Here is a 25,490-nt window from a genome sequence, read left to right as displayed (position 1 = left end):
GCCTCCCCCTCTGACCCGCCCCCCACGCACGCAGATAAGGCCTACGTCACGACGCTGTGTTCTTTCGGACGCTTCCCGGGCTCGGGCGGGTCACGTGAGCCGCTTTTCGCGCGAAAACTGGTTGTTGCCGGAGTGGCGGCGGGGAGCGAGGCGCTACCATGGCGGTGAGCGCGCGTTTGCCGTGCGGAGGGGAGCGGGCCTGGGGGGCGGCGGGTGGTCCCCGCGACCCGGCACGTCTGCCTGGGGCCAGCGGCGCGGGCGGTGCGGGCGCGCTCCGGGAACTGGGGCGAGGGGCTGCGCGCTTGTGGTTCTCAGGCTCTTTTCGCCGCGCTCGGTCCCGCCGGGAAGGGGCCTCCGGATGAGGTTGGGTCCCTGGGCTCGGGTCGGGAGCTGATTTCTCCCTTGTACTCGTCTCTTGCGGGGTTTGCAAAGCCAGCGGGCCCCGCGCCAAGCTGGGAGCTCGGAATTCCTTAACCCGAGCTAAGTGGCCCACCCGGCCACCCGCGTACATGCTTGTGGGGCACCCTCTCTGTGCCTGGCGCTGGGTGTACACAAGACAGACACGGTCCCGCCATCTTCGTGCACGTATTGTGGTATTTTTTGTCCGTTTGTCTTATTTATTGTCTTCTCTCCACCAGTCTGTACGTTCCAGATCTCTGAGGTTTCAGTCACTCTTGTATTGTGTTTCCTATCGCAGGGTCTTGCATATTGTGGGTGCTTTCATGGGTGGGAAGGCGGGCTTACAGGAGAGGAAGGCAGAGGGAGTAGAGAAACAGGTACATAAACAAATGAGGTGTGCTTAGTGACTGGTCCTGGAGAAGGGAAATGGGAGTGAGTGGCTGCAGTGTTTGAGTAAGTGATACTTGAGCTGCTTCCTGTGTGCTCAGAAGCCATTGGCTCAGCTCACTGGAGAGCATTCCAGGCAGAGGGAACATCTGAGGGCAAAGTTTTGAGCCTGACAGGGTTAGGAGTGTCGGGGGCACAGGGTCACAGGTAGAGAGGGCTGCCTTATGGGAAGCTAAGTCAGCCCTCACGAGTTCTCGGTCCTCCATTGCAGGAATCATCTGAGTCCTACACTGTGGCATCCAGCCCAGCCCGGCGGCTGCGAAACGATCCTCTCACTTCCAGCCCTGGGCGAAGCTCCCGTCGCACCGATGCCCTGACCTCCAGCCCTGGTCGTGATCTTCCCCCTTTTGAGGATGAGTCTGAGGGACTTCTAGGTACAGAAGGACCCCTGGATGAAGAGGAAGAAGATGGAGAGGAGCTTATCGGAGATGGCATGGAGAGGTATTTTCATTCAAGGCCAGGCACTCAGCAAATGGTTTTTGCGGAGAGCTCGTGGGGTGTGTCCAGTGACCTTGCTTTGGGTGCAGGGGTAGCAGATGAATCAGAGTATCCTTGTCTGTGAGTGCACCTTGATGGCAGGGTCTAGGGGGAGACAGGTTCATGGAGCCACAGCATAGGTCCGTGTAACTTGCTGTATCTTCGTCTGGGCTCTAAGGTCTGGGCGAGCCTCAGCTCCATAAGATGTGCATCCCAGGGGATTTACGGGGTCTCTAATGTGGTGGACCACGTCAAGGATGCCAAGGGATGTTCCAAGGGTGACTTGGAACAACAGGAAGAGGAGGCAGCTGAGTGTTTTTCTGCAACTTGTTTTTTGCCACTTCTTTTCTGCAACTGAAACTGTGCGGGGGTGCCTGATGAATCAAGATTTTTTTTTTTTATTTAAATATTTTTTTTAACATTTACCTATTATTGAGAAACAGAGAGGATGAGCATGGGAGGGGCAGAGAGAAGGGGAGACACAGAATCCCAGTCAGGCTCCAGGCTCCGAGCTGTCAGCACAGAGCCCGACGTGGGGCTCGAACTCACCTTCTGCGAGATCATGACCTGAGCCGAAGTCGGCCGCCCAACCGACTGAGCCACCCAGGTGCCCCCTTTGGGACCTTCTTTTACTCTGACTCAGGGGTTCCAAATGTGGTGTGTTTGAGAGCACTGTACAGGCCATCCTATAATCCATGGAAAATGCCCTTTGTGAGCCACCCAGGGGACTTGCGAGGGCTCTCTGGACCTTTCAGATCTTTGCTTTAAGCATCATTACCCTAGATGATGAGACTATTGTGCCATGCGTGTCACACTGTGGAAGGAATTGGGAGTCTTTGGACAGATGCTCTGAATTTTTTATGTGAACATATGCTTTCCATTCTCTTTGGCATATATCTAGGGACGGAATTGCTAGCTCATATGGGAACTCTGTGGTTAATCTTTTTTTTTTTAATACTGGTTAACATACAGTGCAATATCGGTTTCAGGAGTAGAATTCAGTGATTCGTTACTTATATACAATACCTAGTATTCATCCTAACAAGTGCTCTCCCTCCTTAATACCCATCACCCATCTAGCCCCTCTCTCACCCACGTCCCTCGTCAACCCTCAGTTTGTTCTTGATCATTAAGAGTCTCTTATGGTTTGTTTCCCTCTCCTTTTTTAAAATCCCCTTGCCATATGTTCATCTGTTTCTTAAATTCCACATATGAATGAAATCATATGGTACTTACCTTTCTCTGACTAATTTTGCTTAGCATAATTTACTTTAGCTCCATCCACATTGTAGCAAATGGCAAGATTTCTTTTTTTTTTAATTTTTTGTTTTTAATGTTTATTTTTGAGACAGAGGGAGACAGCGCAAATGGGGGAGGGACAGAGAGGGAGACACAGAATCTGAAACAGGCTCCAGGCTCTAAGCTGTCAGCACAGAGCCCGACGCGGGGCTCGAACCCATGAACCGTGAGATCATGACCTGAGCCGAAGTTGGACGCTTAACCGACTGAGCCACCCAGGCACCCCAAGATTTCATTCTTTTTGATCGCTGAGTGACATTCCAGTGTGTGTGTGTGTGTGTGTGTGTGTGTGTGTGTGTATGTATGCATATATACACACACAGCCCACATCTTTATCCATTCATCAGTCAATGGACATTTGGGCTCTTTGCATAGTTGGGTTATTGTTCATAGTGCTGCTATAAACATCAGGGTGCAGGTACCCCTTCAATTCTGTATTTTTGTATCTTCTGGGTAAATGCTTAGTAGTACAATTGCTGGATGTGGGGTAGTTCTATTTTTAACTTTTTAAGAAACCTCCATACTCTTCTCCAGAATGGCTACACCAGTTTGCATTCCCACCAACAGTGCAAGAGTGTTCCCCTCTCTCCGCATCCTTGCCAACATCTGTTGTTGCCTGAGTTGTTAATGTTAGCCTTTCTGACAGGTGTGAGGTGTTATCTCTTTGTGGTTTTGATTTGTATTTCCCTGATCATGAGTGATGTTGAGCATTTTTTCATGTGTCGGTTGGCCATCTGGATGTCTTTGGAGAAGTGTCTGTTCCTGTCTTTTGCCCATTTCTTCATTGGATTATTTGTTTTTTGGGTGTTGAGTTTGATAAGTTCTTTATAGATTTTTGGATACTAACCCTTTATCTGATATGTCGTTTGCAAATATCTTCTCCCATTCTGTCGGTTGCCTTTTAGTTTTGCTGATTGTTTTCTTCTCTGTGCAGAAGGTTTTTATTTTGATAAGGTCCCAGTAGTTCGTTTTTGCTTTTGTTTCCCTTGCCTCCAGATACATGTTGAGTAAGAAGTTGCTGAGGCCAAGATCAAAGATGTTTTTGCCTGCATTCTCTTCTAGGATTTTGATGGCTTCCTGTCTCACATTTAGGTCTTTCATCCATTTTGAGTTTATTTTTGTGTTTTGTGTATTGTGTAAGAAAGTGGTCCAGGTTCATTTTTCTGCATGTCGCTGTCCAGTTTTCCCAGCACCACTTGCTGAAGAGACTATCTTTATTCCATTGGATATTCCTTCCTGCTTTGTCAAAGATTAGGTGGCCATGCGTTTGTGGGTCCATTTCTGGGTTCTCTATTTGGTTCCATTGATCTGAGTGTCTGTTTTTTGTGCCAGAGTTGTAAGTTTTTAAAATTTATTCTGGACACAGGTCCTTTATCAGATACGCAGTTTGCAAATATTGTCTTCTCAATCTGGCTTTTTTTTCTTAACCATTTCTTAATGGTGTCTTTTGAGGCACAAAAACTTTTAATTTTGATTATGTTCAGTTCCTTAGTTTTAATATGGACCAATTAGAATTTCACGGAGGACAGAGGACATCTCATGTGACTTAAAATTCTCAAAGAACTAGACAAATACCATTTAACTGAAAGCATTTAAGCATTTGGAAATGGATCAGCTCAGAAATGTACCTGGCTCTGGGATCTGTTTCTGGCATCAGCAGTGTGGAATTACTTATTCTGAGTTTACTGCAAAGAAAAAGAAAGGGGGGTGCAGTTCCTCCAATCACCACTTTGAAAAAAGGGAGAATTCCAAGATGGTCTGGGGTGGGGGTGGGGGGGGCGGAGTGCAGTATGGTATCTGAGAATGAGCCTGCAGTTTGTGGTTGGATGTATTTTGACACCCAACTCTGCTGAGCGACTTTTGGCAAGAGCCCCATTACGCCTGTAATCCAGTTTCCTCATCTTTCAAATGGAATAATGGTGTCTACCTCCCAGAATTGTAGGGAGGAAAGCCGTGCTTCACTCTCATGGGTTCTTTGTTCAGGCAACATTCCCCCTTCAAATATCTGGTAGGTGACTGGAAAATGAGTCCTTGAAGATCTTAAGGGTAGCTGAGACGGTTGAGCCAGTGTGTGGACGTTTCAGAGAAGCTGGTTTGGCAGATGTCAATAGATGACCCTCCCAGAACTTCCAGGGGCTTGGGGCGGCATTGTCTGGGAGGAGGAAGGTGTGGGGAAAATTTCTGCCTTGTTGGGGGGCTGGGGTTGGCTGCCTGAAGGTTTTGGGGTTCCTTCAGTTCCTGTTTCTTTCGGGATGCTCAAAGCTGTCTGGAGATCTGTCCCCTTTTTTTATTGTGGTTAAATACACGTAACACAAAATTCACCCTCTTTAAGTGTTGAATCCAGTGGCATCAAGTATACTCACTGTTGTGTCACCATCTCTGCCACCCATCTCCAGAACTTTTTCATCCTTCCAAACTGAATCCTGCAGAATTTGCCCTTTGGGGATTGGCTTATTTCCCTGAGCATATTTGTCCTCAAGATTCACCCATGTTTAGGGGCGCCTGGGTGGCTCAGTTTGTTAAGTGTCTGACTTCAGCTCAGATCATGACTCACAGTCTGTGGGAGACTGTGCTGACAGCTCGGAGCCTGGAGCCCACTTCAGATTCTGTGTTTCCCTCTCTCTCTGCCCCTTCCCCATTTGTGCTCTGTCTCTGTCTCTCTCAAAAATAAATAAACATAAAAAAAACATAAAAAAGATTCACCCATGTTTAGCGTGTCAGACTGTTTTTCCTTTTGAAGACTGAAATATACTCCGTTGTATACACAGACCAAGATTTCTTCTGGCCTGCCCAGCCTGGGGCTCCTGAGCCTTCTGGAGCAAGCCCACTTCTGGAGGTGTGGGGGGGTTTGTTTTGGTCTTGATAACTAACAGGGTCCATTCCGGGGCTCTCTCAGGGACTATCGTGCCATCCCGGAGCTGGATGCCTACGAGGCCGAGGGACTGGCCCTGGACGATGAGGACGTAGAGGAGCTGACGGCCAGTCAGAGGGAGGCAGCGGAGCGGGCCATGAGGCAGCGTGACCGAGAGGCTGGCCGGGGCCTGGGCCGCATGCGCCGTGGGCTCCTGTACGGTAGGTTCGAAGGTCTGCAACCTCCAAGGGTGCAAGGCTGGTCCTAGCTTCCAGAGCCTAGGGGAGCTGGGAAAAGCAGTTCTGGGGAAGGCCTCAGTTGAGGGTATCCCTTCGGCCCCCAGACAGCGACGAGGAGGACGAGGAGCGTCCCTCCCGGAAGCGCCGCCAGGTGGAGCGGGCCACGGAGGAGGGTGAGGAGGACGAGGACATGATCGAGAGCATTGAGAACCTGGAGGACCTCAAGGGCCACTCTGTGCGTGAGTGGGTGAGCATGGCAGGCCCACGCCTGGAGATCCACCACCGCTTTAAGAACTTCCTGCGCACCCACGTGGACGGCCATGGCCACAACGTCTTCAAGGAGCGCATCAGCGACATGTGCAAAGGTGTGGCTTCTGAGCATCCCTGCGGCCCCTCCGCTCACTCGATCCGCCTTTCCGAGTTCTCCTGCAACAGGCCATTTGCATGGGTCTCTAACGGCACATTTAATAGGAGTGGGAAGTGTGGGGAATACTGGGTAACTTGCCCTTAGCTAGACAGGAGCTACCACCTGAAGCTGGAGATGTCTGTCTTTTAGGCGAATACAAAATGCGTGTCTGCACTAGGATGCTCACTGGCTGTCCAGGGACACCAGCTGGACCACAGAAATGTTTTTTGAGTACTTAATAGGAGGCCGGTTTCATGTAAAAGTCTGGATTACTAGTTCAGTCAGAAAGTAGCATGTTTCCGTGTGGCGGGAATTACATTTAAAAGGAGGCACGCAGGGGCGCCTGGGTGGCTCAGTCGGTTGGGTGTCCGACTTCGGCTCAGGTCATGATCTCACAGTCTGTGGGTTCGGGCCCCGCATCGGGCTCTGTGCTGACAGCTCACAGCCTGGAGCCTGCTTCTGATTCTGTGTCTCCCTCTCTCTCTGCCCCTCCCCTGCTCATGCTCTGTCTCTCTCTGTCGCAAAAATAAATAAAAACATTATAAAAAAACAATAAAAGGCACACAGATCTTGGTTCCCTGCTGTCCACTCCGCCCCCTTTTGTTTTATATTTGACACAGTTTACTCACAGGTTTCCTTCGTGGCCCTCTTAGGCATTTTGAGTTTGCAACGCTCCTGTAAACGTCACCCTGTGCATTTCACTTGATGTAATTTTGCGCTACGCTGTGTGACATCTGCATTTTACAGTTTGGGAAGCCGAGGCTCAGGATGTGTCACTTGCCTGAGTCACGTAGCTAAAGCAGGGCAGGCTTAGAAGTCAGGGCTGGGGTTGCTAGCCCCAAGCCAAGGATTTGGGCGGGCAGGCCTTCTTCCCCGCGCAGTGAGACGGAAAGTGCCTGCTGTGTCCGCGGCTGAGCTCTGTGCTTAGTCTCTTTTTCCTGCCTCCAGAGAACCGCGAGAGCCTGGTGGTGAACTACGAGGACCTGGCGGCCCGGGAGCACGTCCTGGCCTACTTCCTGCCTGAGGCACCTGCAGAGCTGCTGCAGATCTTTGATGAGGCTGCCCTGGAGGTTGTGCTGGCCATGTACCCCAAGTACGACCGCATCGCCAGCCACATCCATGTGCGCATCTCCCACCTGCCTCTGGTAGAGGAGCTGCGCTCGCTCAGGTGAGCTGAGGGCAGGGCAAGCCTCAGGGTCCGGGTCCTTAGCACCCCGCTGTGGCTTCGTTCGGGGGAGCTCCGGCAGGGCCACGGAGGTGTGGGCAGGCTGGCTTCAGTCGAGGAGAGTCCTCACCCCCTGTGCTCTGGCACTGGGGCGCGATGGGATGACCCTGGGTTTTCTGGATCCACCTACTTACAGCTCTGACCTCTGCAGGGCATGGGTCACGCATCTGGCCTCCAGGACTCTGATAGTCTCGCTCTTGTGTCTGCAGGCAGCTGCACCTCAACCAGCTGATCCGCACCAGCGGGGTGGTGACCAGCTGCACCGGTGTCCTGCCCCAGCTCAGCATGGTCAAGTACAACTGCAACAAGTGTAACTTTGTGCTGGGCCCCTTCTGTCAGTCTCAGAACCAGGAGGTGAAGCCGGGCTCCTGCCCCGAGTGCCAGTCAGCTGGCCCCTTTGAAGTCAACATGGAAGAGGTGAGAGACCGTCCTGTGCCCACTGTTGGCTGCTCTTCCTGTCTGTGCAGGATGGAAGTGTGTATGGCCGCACCCTGAGGTGAACCAGATCTATCTGGCTAGTCTGTTTAGTTTGGCCCAGGAGTTTTTTGAGAATTTAAGCCAATATTTTAAGCAGATAATTTTATTTAAAACATCAGAGTTGATGGCTTTCTTTAAAAAAATGAGAAGCTCTGGAAAATTGGGCTCACTCTCACCTGGCTGCACCCTTAGCAAGGCACCTGCTTTCCTGTCCCTCACCCACATGGGGCTTCCCCTTGACGACCCTGGTACCTGCCTCTCTGATAGCCTCCCATTGGGAGCCTCTAGATGGTGACTGCCTCAGACGCTGCTGTGCCGTATTCAGGAGGTCCTGCTGAAAGTCTCTGAGCTGTTTGCCTTTGTACTTGAATGACTTCATCTGTAGAGTGGGGGTCATCACAGTACTTTTAGGGGACGCCCAGATCGCCTGCTTAGCTCTTTTTTTTTTTTTTTTTAATGTTTATTTATTTTTGAGAGCGAGAGTGTGAGCAGGAAAGAAGCCGGGGGAGGGGGGCAGAGGATCCAAAGTGGGCTCTGTACTGACAGCAGTGAGATCACGACCTGAGCCGAAGTCAGACGCTCAACCGACTGAGCCACGCAGACGCCCCTTAGCTTATCCTCCTTAAGAGTCCACCTTCACAGAAGCTTCTTGAGAAGTCTTGTACACAGGAGCAGAGTTTCAGGCTCTGCTTCTAAACAAGTAGTAATTATAGTTGAAGCTTCTGGAGTACTTGCAAGGTACCGAGTGGTGGGTGATGTGTAATTTCACACCCTTTGAGGCAGGTGGTATTACTGACCCCTGGGTCACCCAGCTAGGAAGAGGTCCAGAGGATTTGAACTCCGGATTTGATCAGAGTGTGTGCTTCCGATGGCTGTATTTTGTGGCCTGTTTGCTAGACAGTGAAATAATGGATGTTACATTGCACAGCACGACGTTAGCCTGTGACGTTTGGCAGTAGGGCCAACGCTTAGTGGAGCTCACTGTCTTGGTTGGCATTGATGTGTTTTTGACATATGGCGTGATTTAACCATGAGGTTGCACTCAGAGCGTTAGCATCCCCATTCTGCAGAAAACGTGTAGAGAGGGGACATCACTTGCCAAAGATCACACAGCCTAAGCCATGGAGCTAAGATTTGAACTGGGGCAGCCTGGTTCCAGCATCCATCTGCACAAAGGGCTGGGTTACATAGCATTTAGCAGGTGCTTGACTGTCTAGCAGTAGGGAGGCATCCACAGGGGTGGTGGCAGGGGTGGGGACCGTCTACTCATATGTTGGTCACAGCAGGCTCATTCCCTGCTGTCTTTCACTCTCCGTTTTCTAGTGAGTTGGTAGCAAGAAGAGCCATGTCTGTTTTCCCTCCTCATGGGGCCGTGGCCAAGGTCGGGTGGCATAATAAGTCAGTGTTTGGAGGGGTGCAAGGTTGGCCATGCAGAGACAGGCTCCTGTGACCTTGTGTTTGCCCCACACAGACCGTGTATCAGAACTACCAGCGCATTCGAATTCAGGAGAGTCCCGGCAAAGTGGCGGCCGGCCGGCTGCCCCGCTCCAAGGACGCGATCCTCCTTGCCGATCTGGTGGACAGCTGCAAGCCAGGAGATGAGATAGTAAGTGGCCCGGAGCAGGCGCGGAGGGAGCCGAGTTGCTAGGGAAATCAGCGTGAGCATCTGTGGTGTGGAGAGGGTTGGAGAGGGTTGCCGGCAGCGGGGGCGTCGGCTGAGGCTGGTTCTTCCATCGCTGAGAGGAAGACGCCTCTGTCCTTGTAAAGGCTGGCGGGTTGGAACGTAGGAGTTAGTTTTGCTTTGGCCATCTGGGTTACTTGTCTCGGTGCCTGGCGTGGAGGACTTGGGGATGTCTTGGGAAGGAGGACGCGCCCCTGGGTCTGACCCAGGGCTGGCCCTCTGGCTTGGCTCCCTTCTCCCAGGAGCTGACTGGCATCTACCACAACAACTACGATGGCTCCCTCAACACGGCCAACGGCTTCCCCGTGTTTGCCACTGTCATCTTAGCCAACCACGTGGCCAAGAAGGACAACAAGGTCGCCGTGGGGGAACTGACAGATGAAGATGTGAAGATGATCACCAGCCTCTCCAAGGACCAGCAGATCGGGGAGAAGGCAGGTGGAAGGCCGAGCGGGATTGCCATGCTCCCAGAGGAGGCTGGGGGCCCACTGCCCCAGAACCACGGTCTTGATTCCCCGGGTCCTGGAGTCTGGGGTCCCTTCCTGGCGTCACTTCGGAAAACTTGCCTTGATGGGGGGGACTATTTGCGTGGGATGGGGCTGTGGTGAGGAGTCAGTGGATGGAGTGGAGCTTGGACTCAAAGCTGAAACAGGTGCCACATGGGGGGTGGGGGGAGTGCGCCCTGCTACCAGACTCCTCCCCACAGTGGTTTCTCTAGGAAGGACTCAACCCCAGCGTGGTTTTGGGGCTACTTTGTTTTAATTGTGGATGTTGTCACTGAAGGTTGGGGAGCTGGGATGTATGTTTCACCTGCTCAGGTATCGCTTGGCTCCCAGGTCGGGAAGTGTTCTCCTCAAGCTCACGGCTGTCCTCCATCTTTTTCTCGTTCTCTCTTCCTGTTCAGCGTTTAACGCAGAACAGCGTAGCCTTCTTTTTGCCTCTGCTCTTCTGCAGAGCCAGACCCTTGGTTCAGTGCAGCTTCCATTTGGCTTGTTTAACAAATGGGATCCTTCCCTTGAGAGTAGGGCCACATGTGACACACCTCTGTCACCTCCACCTGGGCCACTAGGATTTGGGGTACCACCAGGAGGCGGGTGCTTTCCCAGCCTTGGACGACAAGAACCTCATTCTGTCAGCACACTCAGTCCTTGGATGCCTTTTGTGGCCACAGTCTAGGATCTTGGTGGGAAGTCCGGCACAGTCCTGGCCCTCATGGGGCTCATAGTTAATCAGGATCCCCAATAACAAGAAAGAAACAATGGAAAAGGATCTTCTCACAAAATCGGTACCATGGGAAGATGGTTACAACCCATGATTCTTTGGTTCCCACGCTTCCCAGAGGAAAATGAGTGCTAATGCAGTGGACATATTTTCAGACTCTTTGTGAGTATCTGAGCCAGTTTCTCCAGGAACAGAGACCCAGCCCTCCCCGCTGGGTGGCCTGGCACACATCAGCCGTGTTCATGTGCGCCTGACCTGCCACGGGAGCCCCGTGCTTCTAGGACACTTTGCCAGCACCCCTCTTTCTCTCTGCTTCAGTTCTTGCCGCTCTCCCGCTTTGTCAAGGAGATGAGGACGGCAGCAGATGAGAGCGTGGGAGACAGGATGTAGTTGACTTACTCAAGGCTTCGGACGAGGCGGTCCCCACGCGTGCCCTGTGCCCCAGACTTCCAGAACTGCTCGTAGTTGTCCTAGCATAGAAAGCTGTGCCGCACTTCTGGGCCTTGGTAGCTGCTGTTTCGTCTGCCTCCTTGTCTGTGTAGCTAACTGCAGGTGCACATGTGTGGGCTGTCAGTGTACTGACTGCTCAATTTCAGTTACACCTGCATGCTTACACGGTGACTCTCCCAGCATTGGAGAGGGTGACTTCTAAAGAGAGGTCCTTTATTTATTCATTTATTTGTATTTTTAGAGCGCGGTTGGAGGGTGAGAGAGAGACACACAGACAGACACTGAGGCAGGCTCCACACCCAGTGCAGAGACCAACGTGGGGCTTGGGGCTGGGTCCCATGACCCAGGGTCATGACCTGAACTGAAATCAAGAGTCGGACGCTCAACTGACTGAGCTACCCAGGCACTCCTAAAGAGAGGTCCTTTAGAAGGATCTAGAGGGGATTCTTTTTTTTTTTCTTTTAATTTTTTTTTTTTAACGTTTATTTATTATTGAGAGACAGAGCATGAGCAGGGGAGGGGCAGAGGGAGAGGGAGACACAGAATCTGAAGCAGGCTCCAGCCTCTGAGCTGTCAGCACAGAGCCCAATGCGTAAGATCATGACCTGAGCCGAAGTTGGATGCTTAACTGACTGAGCCACCCAGGCGCCCCTGAAGGGGATTCTTCTAGAAAGGATGACATCTCTGTGGGACCTCTTTCTGAGCCCCCATGGGTAAAGGAAGACCAGATGATACCAGGGAGGGTTGATCTGTACTGGCCCCATCTTTAGTCCAGTGTCAGGGTGGATGTTTTCACCAATAACTTGTTCAAAGACAGAAACCGCACTCAAGTTTTGGGGAACAAACTGAAAGAATGGATGACAGGCAGGATCCAAAAATGGTGGGGCTCCTCGAACTATCGAAGCCAGAGGTTTGCAAATTGGTAGCCTGTGGGCCACATGCTGCCTGCCAGCAGGTTTTGTTCAGTTGGTATGTGGTTCTGTGTTTCCTTTTCTTTTTAGTTTGCATTTATTTTTGAATGAGTTATCATCCTTAGGAGTCCAAGAGTTTTCACCTAAAGATCCAGAAGCCATCCAAGCATCCATCAGTGCTAGGTCTGTGTTGCTCTCCAGCAGTGACAGACGGGAGCCAAGCGGCAGCTGCCTTGCAGACAGGGCGTGCTCCCTGCTGTCTGCCCCAGCCACCCGCTTCTCTGTTCTCTGCAGCCTGAATAACTCGAGTGTGCAAAAACCCAGGGCATTTGATTTTGTGGGCCCTCGTCCGTGATAGATATTTCTACCGACATACCAAGGGATGCAGTTCACGCCTAACACTTAGATTGCAAAGAACTAATGGGAGCATCGGTGTGCAGCCAGCCTCTTTAGTTTGGATTTCAGCCCAACCCTTGGTGTGATCAGATGGGCTGCTTGCATCTGGGTAGTAGGATCCGCAGGCAGAGTTGTTACAAAGATTACATAGATGTGCACACACAAATGTTCCACTGTTGTGTGCTCAGCAGGGAGCTGTTACTGCACGTCCGTACAGAAGTTAGACTACTTGTACAAAACGTGGATGGGTGTCCCAAAGGCATAAAGAACCGTAGGAAGATAAGCATCATCTCGTGTTCACAGTCGCGGTGCAGTTGGGGGCTTGTCTCCTCTTTCTGGCGGGGTATTCTGCGTGGGGAGCAGGAACAGTGCGTATAGAGAGTTAATAGCATGAGCTTCAGATTCAGAGGAATCTGGGGTCAGGTCCTGCCTGTCTCATTTAGGAACAGGCCGTTGTCTGCCCAGAGCCTCGGTTTGTTTCCTCCTTTGTGACATGGAGGCCCCAGGATCATGAGGTTTAAATGGAATACTTCACGGGAAGCGTGTCCTTCCTTGGCAGGTCTGGGTTTAGTCTCACCCTTCTTACCAGCCATTAAGGTTGCCTGTTACTCGCTCAGACCAGCTAGGTCAGCGACAGGACAGCATGGGCTTTAGCATGGTTGCTTCCTTGCCCTCTAGTCTATAGGAGGCCCATCTGGATGCAGTGGGTGCTTTGCAGGAGGGGAGCTGAGCCTGGGAAACTGGTGCATAGCAGGCAGGAAGGGGGCCTGCTGCTCTTGGTGCTGGAGGGAGACATTACCTCATCCACGCAGGGGCACTTCATACGGGAACAGCCCTGAGAAACGGTCTGGGTAAAGAGAGGTCAGGGACAAGTGGCCTTGGCACAGCCACAGGACGCACAGGAGGAGGAGACATCCATGGCAGATCGTGTCTCCTGACACTCCCGGCACAAGTGAGGGTGTCGTGGCAGAATCATGCACACTGAGCATGAAGCACCTGCTTGACGCTCTCTAGGTAGTTTCCAGGTAGCAACAACAGTCCTATAGTGGAGGTGTCACATGTACCCGTCTTATTGGTGAGTAAACTGAGGCACGGATTAAATAAGCCTCCACGCCGCACAGCTGCTAATGGCAGAGGCAGGATCCCCATTGGGCGGTGTGGTCTGAGCCCGCGCTCCAAGGACAGCTCTCTGCTCCCTCTCCGTCAGTTACTGCAGCTGGGGGAGGACGCCTGTGTGCATGCTGGCTTACGGTGAGTTCTGTGCACGCCCAAGCACAAGTCCTGACCTGACTATTAAAACTTTACCACACAAACTTCTGGATGTAGGCGTGGAGCGGCACAGTGAGCCCCACATGTCCTACCCCCGGCTCCACCGGTGGCTGCAGTTGTGCCAGCCTTGTGTCCCCTCGGCCCACTCATTACTGTGAGGCCGCTTTCCGACGCAGCATCTGCAGCCAAGGATCTCTGACAGGCCCTCTCTGCTGAACCTAACCTCAACTCTGCAGCCACACTTTAAAAACTAATTCGCAGTTCTGTAATACCAAGTATTTGGTTGGTCTCCACATTTCCCTGATTATCCTACTTTTTTCTTTTTTTTTTTTACAAGTTTCCTGGACTTGATCCCCAAGGAAGGCCCCCACATTGCGACGGATTAATCTCTTAAGTCTCAATCTTTTTAGGTCCCCTCTCCATCTCCTCTTTTCTTGCAAGTTTTTTTAAGGTTTTACTTATTTATTTGAGAGAGGGAGAGAACGAGTGGGGGAGGGACAGAGATAGAGGGGAACAGGGGATACGAAGCAGGCTCTGTGATGAGAGCAGAGAGCCTGATGTGGGACTCAAACTCAAGAACCACGAGACCATGACCTGAGCCAAAGTCAGACGCTTAACCAGCTAAGCCACCCAGGTGCCCTCTTGCAATTTGTTTGTGGAAAAATTTGGGTTGTCTGCCTGCTAAATTTTCCACAGTCTGGTGTTGCCGATTGTGCCCTTGTTGAACATGTTCCTGGGCCACCCGCTTTCTGTGAATTGTCACTGAGCTGCGCAGGCTTACCCAGTCTCCAGGTTGATGGGTTTTTTCTTCTTTTGGTGCGGGGGCGGGGGGTGGAGCGGTAAGACTGCATCAGGGGCCTGTGTTCCCACCGGGGACACGTGCCTTGCCTCTCTGTGACATTAGCCACTGACGATCCTTGGCTAAACCCATGCATTCATCAGGGGTTGCAAAATGATGGTCTTCTAATTCCAGATCCTTCTTCATTCATTTTCTGGAATGCTTCTATGTAGAGAAGCTTCTCTCTGTTAATTTTTGGACTGTCCCTGGGTTAAGGTCCAGCAGGAAAAGCAGGAGGGTGCTTGATTCTTTCCCTTTGTTTACCAGTTTTCAAAATAAGCAATGGTCCCCTCCCGGGGTGACCACTGAATGTCATTACAAATTAACGAATGTCTGTGTCATTGAGGCTCCAGGTGATGCCCAGCGTGTCCCTCTAGTGGCCAGTATAAAGCCTGTTGTATTGGCTCCTCAGTGGTGTTGTCGTGACCCCAGTGGTCTGTGATGGCTTTCTTCTTTCTCTTGTAAGACACTGCCGTGTCTCCAAATAGCCCTGTGGGATGTATAATTTTCTCTCAGTGGGAAATGGTATTTAGAGATGGCAGCCTCTCACACGCACCAGGCCTGGACTACCGTTCACCGGTTAACGCTCTATGTCCTCTCCTTGGGCTAGGTCTTGCGGGAAATGTTAGGGCCAAGGAAAGAACCAGCAAAAGCGTACACGTGGAACCGACTTCCGCTCCTAACTTACTACGTAAAATCACAGCAGGAGGCATTTCTGGCACAGTGCCAGTGGTGCTGGCAGATCCTCTTTCCGGAAGGACCTGCTGGTCACACTGTCCTCTGGCAGCAGGGGAAAGCAGCCGTGCCTGGGATAAACCGCTGACCCCTAGCCCAGCTCTGAGAATTGGATTTCTCCCACCTTCACTCCACCTTCTGGGGAGTCCAGAGGGAGCAATTCTGGCCTGTGGAGCAGGCAAGATCCAGCCCGGTGGGTCTCCCTCAGGATTTTCAGCGCTGAATTTCCTGCTCCAGTGCCTCCTTCCCCCCTGGGGCCGGCTGCACTGCCGGCTGCCTTGGTGTGACCTGTAAGGAGGGAAGGGTGTGCAGTGCTTGTGCAGAGCTCCTCAGATCAGAAGGCAGGTCGAGAACAGTAAAGGCATGCAGGTGGAGGTGGAAATTCCTTCCTGCTGGCAAGACATTTCTTTGATGTCTCTGGTATTATCTTTATTTGATGTTGTTTCAAATCTTAGGATGTTTTATTTATTTTTTGTTTTTTAGATAGCATGTGCACACATTGGGCAGAGGGGCAGAGGGAGGGGCAGAGAGAATCTTACGCAGGCTCCACGCTCAGCACGGAGCACGATGTGGGGCTCGATCCTACGACCCTGGGATCATGACCTGAGCCCAAATCAGGAGTCGGACTCTCAACTGACTGAGCCACCTGGGCGCCATGGTGTGGGCATTTGGGGGCTGGAGGTGTCCCCATTCCCTGAGACTGGAGCGTGGGGGGGGCCTGCTGTGTGTGTCAGCTTGGCCCAGACGCAGTGCACAGGTGCCGTTCTCATTGGCTCTTTTCCTTCCTTGCAGATCTTCGCCAGTATTGCTCCTTCCATCTATGGACACGAAGACATCAAGAGAGGCCTGGCGCTGGCTCTGTTTGGAGGGGAGCCTAAAAACCCAGGTGAGTGGCGCTTGGGTGCCACCCACCTTTCCTCTGCACGGGTGTCCGTAGGAGCCAGCATTGTGGGTATTAGACAAGGCAGGACTCTGCATTTAAAGGCCGGGCGCCTGGGGAGAAAGCACATTAACAGATGGCCAGACCATGTATGGCTTGGTCGTTGTAGGCGGAGTGTAGTCCATGGCCGTGGCTCTTTGGGTGGTTTTAACTATAAAAATAACACGGGGGCGCCTGGGTGGCTCAGTCAGTTAAGCATCCGACTGGCTCAGGTCATGATCTCGCAGTTCATGAGTTTGAGCCCTGCATTAGTCTGTGTGCTGTTTGCACAGAGTCTGCTTCGGATTCTGTGTCTTCCTCTCTTTCTGCCCTTCCCCTGTGCACACGTGTGCACATTCTCTCTCAAAAATAAACATTTAAAAAATAATAATACGTGAATATGTTTTGATATTTTCTTCTTAAATTGTTAGAAGTCACAGAAAGGTTAAAGTCACTGCTGACCATCTTTCTTTCTTTCTTTCTTTCTTTCTTTCTTTCTTTCTTTCTTTCTTTCTTTCTTTCTTTCTCTCTTTCTCTCTTTCTCTCTTTCTCTCTTTCTCTCTTTCTCTCTTTCTCTCTTTCTCTCTTTCTTTCTTTCAAGTTTATTTATCTTGAGAGAGAGAGAGAGAGAGAGAATCCCATGCAGGCTCCGCACTCTACGTGCACAGCCCAGCCCAACTCAGGGCTCAGAACCACGAAACCAAGAGCCAGGCACTTAACCGACAGCCACCCAAGCGCCTAGTTTCTAAGCCGGTCCCGTTTGTGGTCTTTCCTCTGATTAGTGTGCTGTGTGCCCTAACAGACCTTTGCATGGCCGTCCACATAGACTTACATGCATACATCTACAAAAACCAGAATTTCGTGGCATGTGTGTATATGTCTCTGTTTACAAACGTAGTAATTTCCTGTAGCGTGTGTGTTAGTGATTGTGTAAAATACTTGCCTTATCTTTTCTGCCCAGTAGCAGGTTTGTGTTGGTGCCCACTGAGCTGGTTTATTCTCCTGTGACTGTGTTGTGGCCTCTGTAGCCTAGCGTACCGGGTGGAGAACATTTGCATTGCCTCCAGTCGCTTAATATTGACTGAGAGCATTATACAGGCGTCCCTGTGCACCCATTTCTCTGGGCCCAGTGCTCAGAAGTGGGATTGCTAGCCCTAGGGTATCATGTCCCTTTCTAAAAGAATGTGCTTCGCATAGCAGGCTGAGAAATTCACGATACTACATCTCGCACCCCTCTCCTCTTTTACATCCCCACCTCTGTCCCTGCCTCCAGGGGGTAAGCATAAGGTGCGAGGTGACATCAACGTGCTCTTGTGTGGAGATCCCGGCACAGCCAAGTCTCAGTTCCTCAAATACGTCGAGAAAGTGTCTAGCCGTGCCATCTTTACCACTGGCCAGGGGGCTTCAGCCGTGGGCCTGACAGCGTATGTCCAGCGACACCCTGTCAGCAGGGAGTGGACCTTAGAGGCTGGAGCCCTGGTTCTGGCTGACCGAGGAGTGTGTCTCATCGATGAATTTGACAAGGTGGGCCCCTGGGCCACATGGTGGTGGTACTGGGGAGGTGTTGGCTTAGCCCCGAGTGGGGGAACAAATGTTCATGGGATAGCAGTTGGGGCAAAGCATCATGCAGTTGGACTTTTGCAGATGAATGACCAGGACAGAACCAGCATCCACGAGGCCATGGAGCAGCAGAGCATCTCCATCTCCAAGGCCGGCATCGTCACCTCCCTGCAGGCTCGCTGCACGATCATTGCCGCGGCCAACCCCATAGGTACACCAGGCACGACAGCCATGGGGGTTGGGGCTCTGCCCCAGGGAGGCAAGACCCGGAGAGGTCCTGCCTCGGGAAGTAGGAGCCTGCAGCCTCCCTCGGCCAGTCCCAGGGTCCGAGGAAGGAAGGAACTGAGCATCAGTAAACCTTCCTCTTTTTGGTTTTTGCTGGGGGGAGGGGGCGGCGTGGAAGCAGGACGTGGGGTCTTTTGTTGGGCTGTGTTCTCAGAACCAGTTTTGGACATTTTCCTTAGAAGACAAGAATTTAGTGCATTGTCTCCACTGGAGTCGAGTTGATTGTTGGTCCCAGCCAGCACGTAGGTGAGAGCCCAGGCACCCTGCCCACTTATTCTAGGTTTTTTCCTGCTGGGAGATGGTTACACATTCGATGAAAAGGCTATGTCAGGGAAGGGCTCAGGGAAAGACCTCAACGTCTTGTCAAGCATGCCTGACAGTTGCAGGCACTGAGTGTTTATCCTCTTCCAAGGTCGTCTTTCTGTTTTGTCTCTGAAGCGACTTGGGGCTGGCAAGAACTCTGCCCAGGAGATGAGCAGATCCGGGAGAGCATGAGCCCTGATGGAGAGGTGCCTTTGTGTTACAGGAGGCCGCTATGACCCCTCGCTCACCTTCTCAGAAAACGTGGACCTCACGGAGCCCATCATTTCCCGCTTCGACATCCTGTGTGTGGTGAGGGACACGGTGGACCCAGTCCAGGTACACAGCCCCATGTCTCGGGCCCCGTGCAGCAAGCTGCAGGGACGTTGAGTGAGGATCAGAGCCTGGGTTGTACTAGGTACAAGGAAAGGGACACCATTCAGACCGTGGTGTTTGTCGGGGAGTCAGCCTTGGTTTCTTTCCTTCACTGGCCTGTGCCCACCGCCCAGCTGACATGGTCCCCACTCTGTCACTAGGCCCTGCTGGCCCCACCAACTGCACCCACGTGCTTCTCCTGCATCCCTGCTGCAATCCAGGTGCTAGCTTCTCTTGCTCTGACCCGAAGCTGCCATGTCTGGTGGTGGGTCTCTTGGCTTCTGCTCCCAAGATGGAAGGTGGAAGTTGGCCCATCTTCTGGAAGCATAAAGTGGATGCATCATGCCTTTTCTTAACTTGCTGTCAGCTTCTAGTGTAACTAGCAGAGAATCCGTTGGCCCTATGAGGACTCCTGTGGACCTGTCTCCTCCTCGTGCCCTTTGCTTCGTCCACCCCAGCCACACTGCCCTCTCTCCCTCCCCTGTGGACGCCAGGCTTTGTGTTGTCAGCATGCTCGGCTCTCTTTCTGGAGTGTTCTTCCTAGGTTGCTGCACGGCTGTGGTGCTCTGGCAGCCTCAGCTGGAGGGATCTCCTCGGGCCTCAATCTCAGGCATGTTACTCTCCGGGTATCTCGGAAACCGTGTCTGTTCCCTCTCCCCTCACTAGGAGGCAAGCTCCGTGCGGAATTCCGTCATGTGCACTGGTCACCCCTGGCACCCACCGCCGTGTGGCCACAGCAGATGTAGGATGGCACCGTTGGGAGAGTGTCATTCCCGAGCCACGTGCGGCTTTCACTTCTGGTGAGCTGACCTACCCCGGGCCAGGTCACAAGACTCATCCTGCGGCCTGGCCTCTCCTGTCTCGTCTTAGGATGAGATGCTGGCCCGTTTTGTGGTTGGCAGCCATATCAGACACCACCCCAACAACAAGGAGGAGGAGCCGGGCAGCGGTGGCACCCAGGAGCCCGCCATGCCCAACACGTACGGTGTGGAGCCCCTGCCACAGGAGGTCCTGAAGAAGTACATCATCTACGCCAAGGAGAGGGTCCACCCGAAGCTCAACCAGATGGACCAGGACAAGGTGGCCCAGATGTACAGTGATCTGAGGAAAGAGTCCATGGTGAGCGCCCAGGGTCGGGGCGGGGGGCGGGCTGCAGAGAGGGAAGCACAGCAGAAGCTTCCTCAGCTGTGCGATTCATCTCAGAAGCGCCAGTGTGACTTTCCTCTAAGAACTGCTATGTAGATACCGTAGCCATCCTATTGCAGATGGAGTGTGAATGCGTCCGTCTGCATGGTATGGGGCCCCGGGTCTCTGGAGTGTTGGCCACTGGTCAAGTTCCGGGCTGACTTTGTGTGAATCTCCCCCAAATGAACGCACGATCTGAGCGAGTGTTAGTTCTTTCGTAGCGGAGTGGAATTTAGAGGCAGCCTGTGTGCCGCTGGAATGCAGAATTCGTGTAGTCTGGTGGGTCTCACCTACCTCGTCAAGACGACAGCTGCTGTGTTTCTTTCTTTTTTACCTTTTTGTCAGGTCTTTGGTGAGCATTTAACTTGGTTTTTATAGAGACGGCTATATTCTCTCACGTAGCACGGGAATGTGCAATACTTACCACCTGGCAGAAGCCAGTACAGCTGGCCAGAAACATCGCGCACTTGGGGGGGGAGGGGGCACACGAGTGAGCTGGTAGGAGAGAAGGTGCGGGCGGGATAGGGTGGGGCCACAAGCATCCGGCATCCATGGGGGCCCCCAGCACGCTTCGAGAAGGGTGGAGGTGTGAGTTCACCCAGTGGCTCCGTCGACTTCTGCCACAGGAGCCACCAGCCGTGCCACTTCTCCATTTTCCTCGCCTCTGTCTCCCCGCTGCAGGCGACAGGCAGCATCCCCATCACGGTGCGGCACATCGAGTCCATGATCCGCATGGCAGAGGCCCACGCGCGCATCCACCTGCGCGACTACGTGATAGAGGATGACGTTAGCATGGCCATCCGCGTGATGCTGGAGAGCTTCATCGACACGCAGAAGTTCAGCGTCATGCGCAGCATGAGGAAGGTGGGTGGGAGCTGCGGCGAGGGCCCGTGGGAACGTGGCCTGCAGGGGGAGGGGGTGCTGCTCATCACAGGCGGCCGCGGTGGGCGTCCCGAGGCTCTGGCCCAGACCAGAGCTTTGCTGTCCTTCCCGGCTGCTCTGGCAGGTCGTGACAGGAGTGTGTTAGAAGTGGAGGCCGGTCATCCTGTACTGGTCTCGAGGGTCCTGGTAGGGAAGGGCATCACTGGACTTCGGCTGTTCTCTGCAGACTTTCGCGCGCTACCTCTCGTTCCGGCGAGACAACAACGAGCTCCTGCTGTTCATACTGAAGCAGTTGGTGGCAGAGCAGGTGACATACCAGCGCAACCGCTTTGGGGCCCAGCAGGACACGATCGAAGTTCCCGAGAAGGACTTGGTGGACAAGGTATGGGCACAGAGGGGAGGAAGGGCAGGGCTGCTTCCTGGGGGGCTGTCCATCACCTTTGGGGGCAAGAAGTCCTTGTCTCCTCATTAAGGTGGGCAGGCCTTGGATGGGAGCCATTTATTGAGTGTCCGTGGCATGCTGAGCACCACGCACTTTCGCTCTTGACCGTGGCGAAACAAGGTGATGAGGCCGCCATCGCCTCTTACAGACGAGATGGGCACAGTGTGGCTAAGTGACTGAGGAGCTGGTCCCCGCTCACAGGCCATCGGCAGAGCTGAGACTCCAAGCCCTGTGTCTGGCTCCAGATCCTGGCCCAGTCGCCTCTGCTCCACTTGACTGCCACCCTCCCCCCCGGCCAGGAACGGGCCTTAGAAACTGCGCCAGGACCGAAGGCTGTGCTGCAGACGAGCAGAAGTTCATGCCCACAGCTCACTCTGACGTTTTCTCTTTTTAGGCTCGTCAGATCAATATCCACAACCTGTCTGCTTTTTATGACAGCGAGCTCTTTAGGATGAACAGGTTCAGCCATGACCTGAAACGGAAGATGATCCTTCAGCAGTTCTGAGGCCCGGGGCCAGTGCAGGAGGCTGTTGAGACGCCAGCCAGGCAAGCAGACCGGTGCTGCCCTCACACTGCCTGGGGGGCACAGAGCTGACCGCCGAGGGACTCGGGGGAGTGCCGGCACTCGCGGCTGAACTGTCCAGCGTCACCCCCAGTCTCCTGGGCTCAGGCTGGGCTGGGGACGGGGGTGTTTGTTTCATGGGCTCTACTTTCTGCTTCTCGCGCCGTTGTGGGTGGGCACGCTTCGCCAGTGTTCCTCTCTGAACTGCTTGATGGCCCACTGGCTCCCGGAGGTTTGTCTCCACTTCGTTCCGTGGATCATAGTCGCTTGTTTCCAGAGTACTGTGGTCTGTTTTATGTGACTGAGAGTATGAGGGTGTCACGAGGACTGTTGTTGCCTCTTGGTGTGAGTTCCTGTCCTGCGTGCTTCTGCCACTTGTGCCAAAGAGCACGTTGAAGGTATTCCTAGTGTTTTTCTGAAACCAGTCCTGCAGGTTTCTCTGGGCTTCTGTGAGTAGAGAGGATGTGTGGGCAGCAGGGCGTGCAACCTGGGGCCAGCACCTTTGGCCTCTGTAACGGCCACAGGGATTGCTCTGGTCTAGCCGGGGCTGACCGTCATCCTTGTCGTGTTAATCTGTTTTCTCCTCTTAGGCATTTCCCCGTCATCTTGTACGTTCAGTTTTTGTTCTGTAGTTTTAACTTTTAATAAAATGAAATAAAGTCTAAATACTGGTAGCTGCCGGTCTGAATTCTGTCTTAATATAACGCAGGCTTTCCTGCACCTCCCTTGAAGGCCTTTCCCACCTTCCATTTTTGGTGTTCGGTGGGAGGCAGATCTGGCTGTAAGAGCTGTCGTCTTTGTGGATGTGCAAGAAGCAAAATGGTGTGGCTTCTCCCTAGGGAATTCACTTGGCTACTGCTGCCTCTGTGGCTTCTGTGGAATCCATGAGATCGTAGAACAGAGTTGTATACCTGGTGGGGCTGGAGGTAACTTGGCCCTGCCTCCTAATGGAGCAGCACTGTTCATCTCGACAGCGTTGCCACATGACCTCTACCTGGAAGTGCCCAGCTGTGATCAGCTGCCATCCGGATGCGTGGACACCAATGATTCTTACTGTTTCTTACCTGAGATTTAGCAGAAGTGTCTCCCTTCCATCGTGTCTCTCTTGTCCAAATTTTCCTTTCTGGAAACCGCCAAGATAGTCCTTCGTACGAAAGCCCTGCAGATGTTTGATGAACCTAGTGTATTTGGTTCCCTCCCTCATTCAGTCCCTTCCACAAATCCTGGAAGGGTCTGAGGGGTGTGGCAATACTCCAGTCATCCCTGAGGAACCAGTCAAGTTCTGCAGAACTGAATGGGGGAGGAGAGGGATGAGGAAGTGCCCCTTGTGAAGTGAGATCTTTAGGAGAAAGGGAACGTGCCAGCCCCAAAGAAAAAGCAGCGGGTGTGGCCGAAGCTTGGGAGCGGGGAGAGTGGGAGCAGGAGCCAGGCCCTTGGGCTCGCAGGCTGAAAGGAAAGCTTTTTCCTTACACAGAGAACGCTTCCGACACCAGATGTGAGGGTTCTTCGCGCTAGTCAATTCACGGCGGTCCTACACTGGTGCCCTGCGATTTAAGGCCGCTCTGACGCCACCTGGAATCAGCGTGCAGACCTCAGGAGGTAAGGTCTCAGTCCCACAGGCCTGTACCCACTTCAGACACTGGTTGCAAGTCGTGGGTCCCCAGGTCTCCTACACTTCTGTCCAGCTTGGCTACATATCGCAGGTTCCCGTGCCCCCCTCCTCAGGTTTGATAATTTGCTGCAATAGCTCACGGAACCCAGGGCAGCAGTGTATGTACTATGACCAGCTTCTTACAAAGGACATACCGAAGGACGCAAATGAACAGATGGAGAGAGAATACGTAGGGTGAGGTCCCGAAGAGTCCTGAGCACAGGAGCCTCTGTCCCTGTGGAGTTTGGGGTGCCCCACACTCCGGGCACACGAATGTGTTCTTGTTCACCAACCCAGATGTTCGAACCCCTTCAGTCAGGGGTTTTATGGAGGCTTTATTACATTGGCATAATGGTTAAACCATCGGCCATTAGTGATTAGCTCAACCTCCAGCCCCTCTCCCCTCCCCAGAGGTCAGGGGCTGGGACTGCTCCTTCCAACCCGCTAATCCCATGGTTCCCATGACAACCAGGCCCCATCCTTAGAGGCTTTCCAAAAGTCCCCTCCTTCAACTATGGTATAGTTGAAAGGGCTTGTTAGGAAAAAGTAAAGGCATTCTTTTCACCTTTATTACTTGGAGCTTCAGAAGCCAAGATAAAACCCAAATATTAGAACAAGATGCTCCTTTCCTCTTGTCACTTAGGGGATGACAAAGACATTAAGCTCTCTGACCAGGACTGGGGAAGAAGATAAAATATATACACTATACATAGTTGTATTCTGTAGAAACCCAGATTAGGGATCTAAATTTTTTTTCATGGAGATATAATTGACATACCACGTTCTATTCATTTCAGACGTGCAGCATAATGATTTGATAGTTTGTACATATTGCAGAGTGATCACAATAAATCTAGTTAACATCCATCACCCCACATGGCTACAAAAATTATTTTTTCTTGTGATGAGAAATTTTAAGGTCTCTTTTTACTCTCTTAGCAACAATTAAATGCATAAGACAGCACAGTTAACTATAGTCACCGTGCTGTACTGTATATTTCTATAACATTACAGGACAGTACCACACAGGCCTGATAAGGGCTCAAGTCTGGCTGGAGTAGCCAGCCCTTGAGGGCTGGTGAGCAGGAGACTAACACGGTGTATTTTACAGGGGCCTCCTGGCCACTGTCGACTCCTACAGGGAGAAAGGAAGAAGAATTAGTGGCATAGAAGGCTCTGGCGCTGTCTGTGGATGGCAGTGGTCTGAACTAGGGGATGGGGGAAATGGATGCAGTCTAGATGGATTTTGCAGGTAGGTTTGATAAGACTCAGGGATGCATAAGAAGTGGGAGTGGGAGAAAAGAAACCGTTTCTAGCTTGAGAAACAGGTAGAGGTTTAGTGGAGAACCAAGAGCTTCACTGTTGGCATGTTGGCTAGGAACGCGTTGTAGCTATCCAGGTAACAGTGAACTTTGCAGGCTGACTTGAGCCTGGACTGCTGATAGATGTCCCGGCAGGAGCTGTAATCATCTGACAGCTGTCACCATGGGGCCGGGCATAATCACCCAGCAGAGCGCAGCAAGACACGAGCACCCAAGGAGACTCAAGGGCCCATTATCTGAACCAGCAAAGGACACTTCAGAGTGGGCAGAAGGCGGGAGGAAAATGAGAGGAAGGGTGGTTATGGAAGCCAGAAGAAAGCAATTGAAGAGGGTTGAGGTCATTTGGGGCCAACATAGCTGTAAGTTTGGGTAAAATGACAGGCCTGTCCCCCGTAACCAAGTTTCATTGCATCTAAGATGCCATCTATTATAAAAATCACCATTATTGTACATGCTGCTAAGACAAAAATGCTAACGTTTAGAAAGATTAGATGCTGTCAACCGTAACACATCGCAGCTTAGAGGTGCTGGGGGATTGTTTCCAATGTGCATCTTAAGTGGAAATAGGGTATTTGTGGTAAGGCGGAGGCTGCTGTTCACCTTGAGGAGCGGTTTCAATGCACCACTCCGTTTGTAGAATAAAGGGCAGGTAAGCGATAAGGAATACAAGTTGTATATCTGGAAAA

General features: G+C 52.3%; 1 protein-coding gene across 1 annotated transcript; it reads left to right on the top strand.

Annotated features, from left to right (window-relative positions):
- The first annotated feature begins 45 nt into the window (after positions 1–45).
- On the top strand, positions 46–22,505 carry MCM2 (minichromosome maintenance complex component 2). The gene is made up of 16 exons (XM_003982560.5): positions 46–164; positions 1,058–1,287; positions 5,519–5,694; positions 5,817–6,077; positions 7,067–7,286; positions 7,553–7,760; positions 9,292–9,426; positions 9,744–9,935; positions 16,114–16,207; positions 17,514–17,764; positions 17,885–18,011; positions 18,612–18,724; positions 19,631–19,879; positions 20,627–20,809; positions 21,054–21,209; positions 21,664–22,505. Exons 1-16 carry the CDS (start codon positions 159–161, stop codon positions 21,772–21,774), a joined length of 2,712 nt encoding a protein of 903 aa, XP_003982609.1. The 5' UTR covers positions 46–158; the 3' UTR covers positions 21,775–22,505.
- The last annotated feature ends 2,985 nt before the right edge of the window (positions 22,506–25,490 follow it).

The sequence above is a fragment of the Felis catus genome, chromosome A2 (assembly GCF_018350175.1).
Source record: "Felis catus isolate Fca126 chromosome A2, F.catus_Fca126_mat1.0, whole genome shotgun sequence".
Classification (NCBI taxonomy): Eukaryota; Metazoa; Chordata; class Mammalia; order Carnivora; family Felidae; genus Felis; species Felis catus.
Note: the sequence above shows the minus strand (reverse complement) of the source record. Positions and strands in the feature narration are given on the sequence as shown.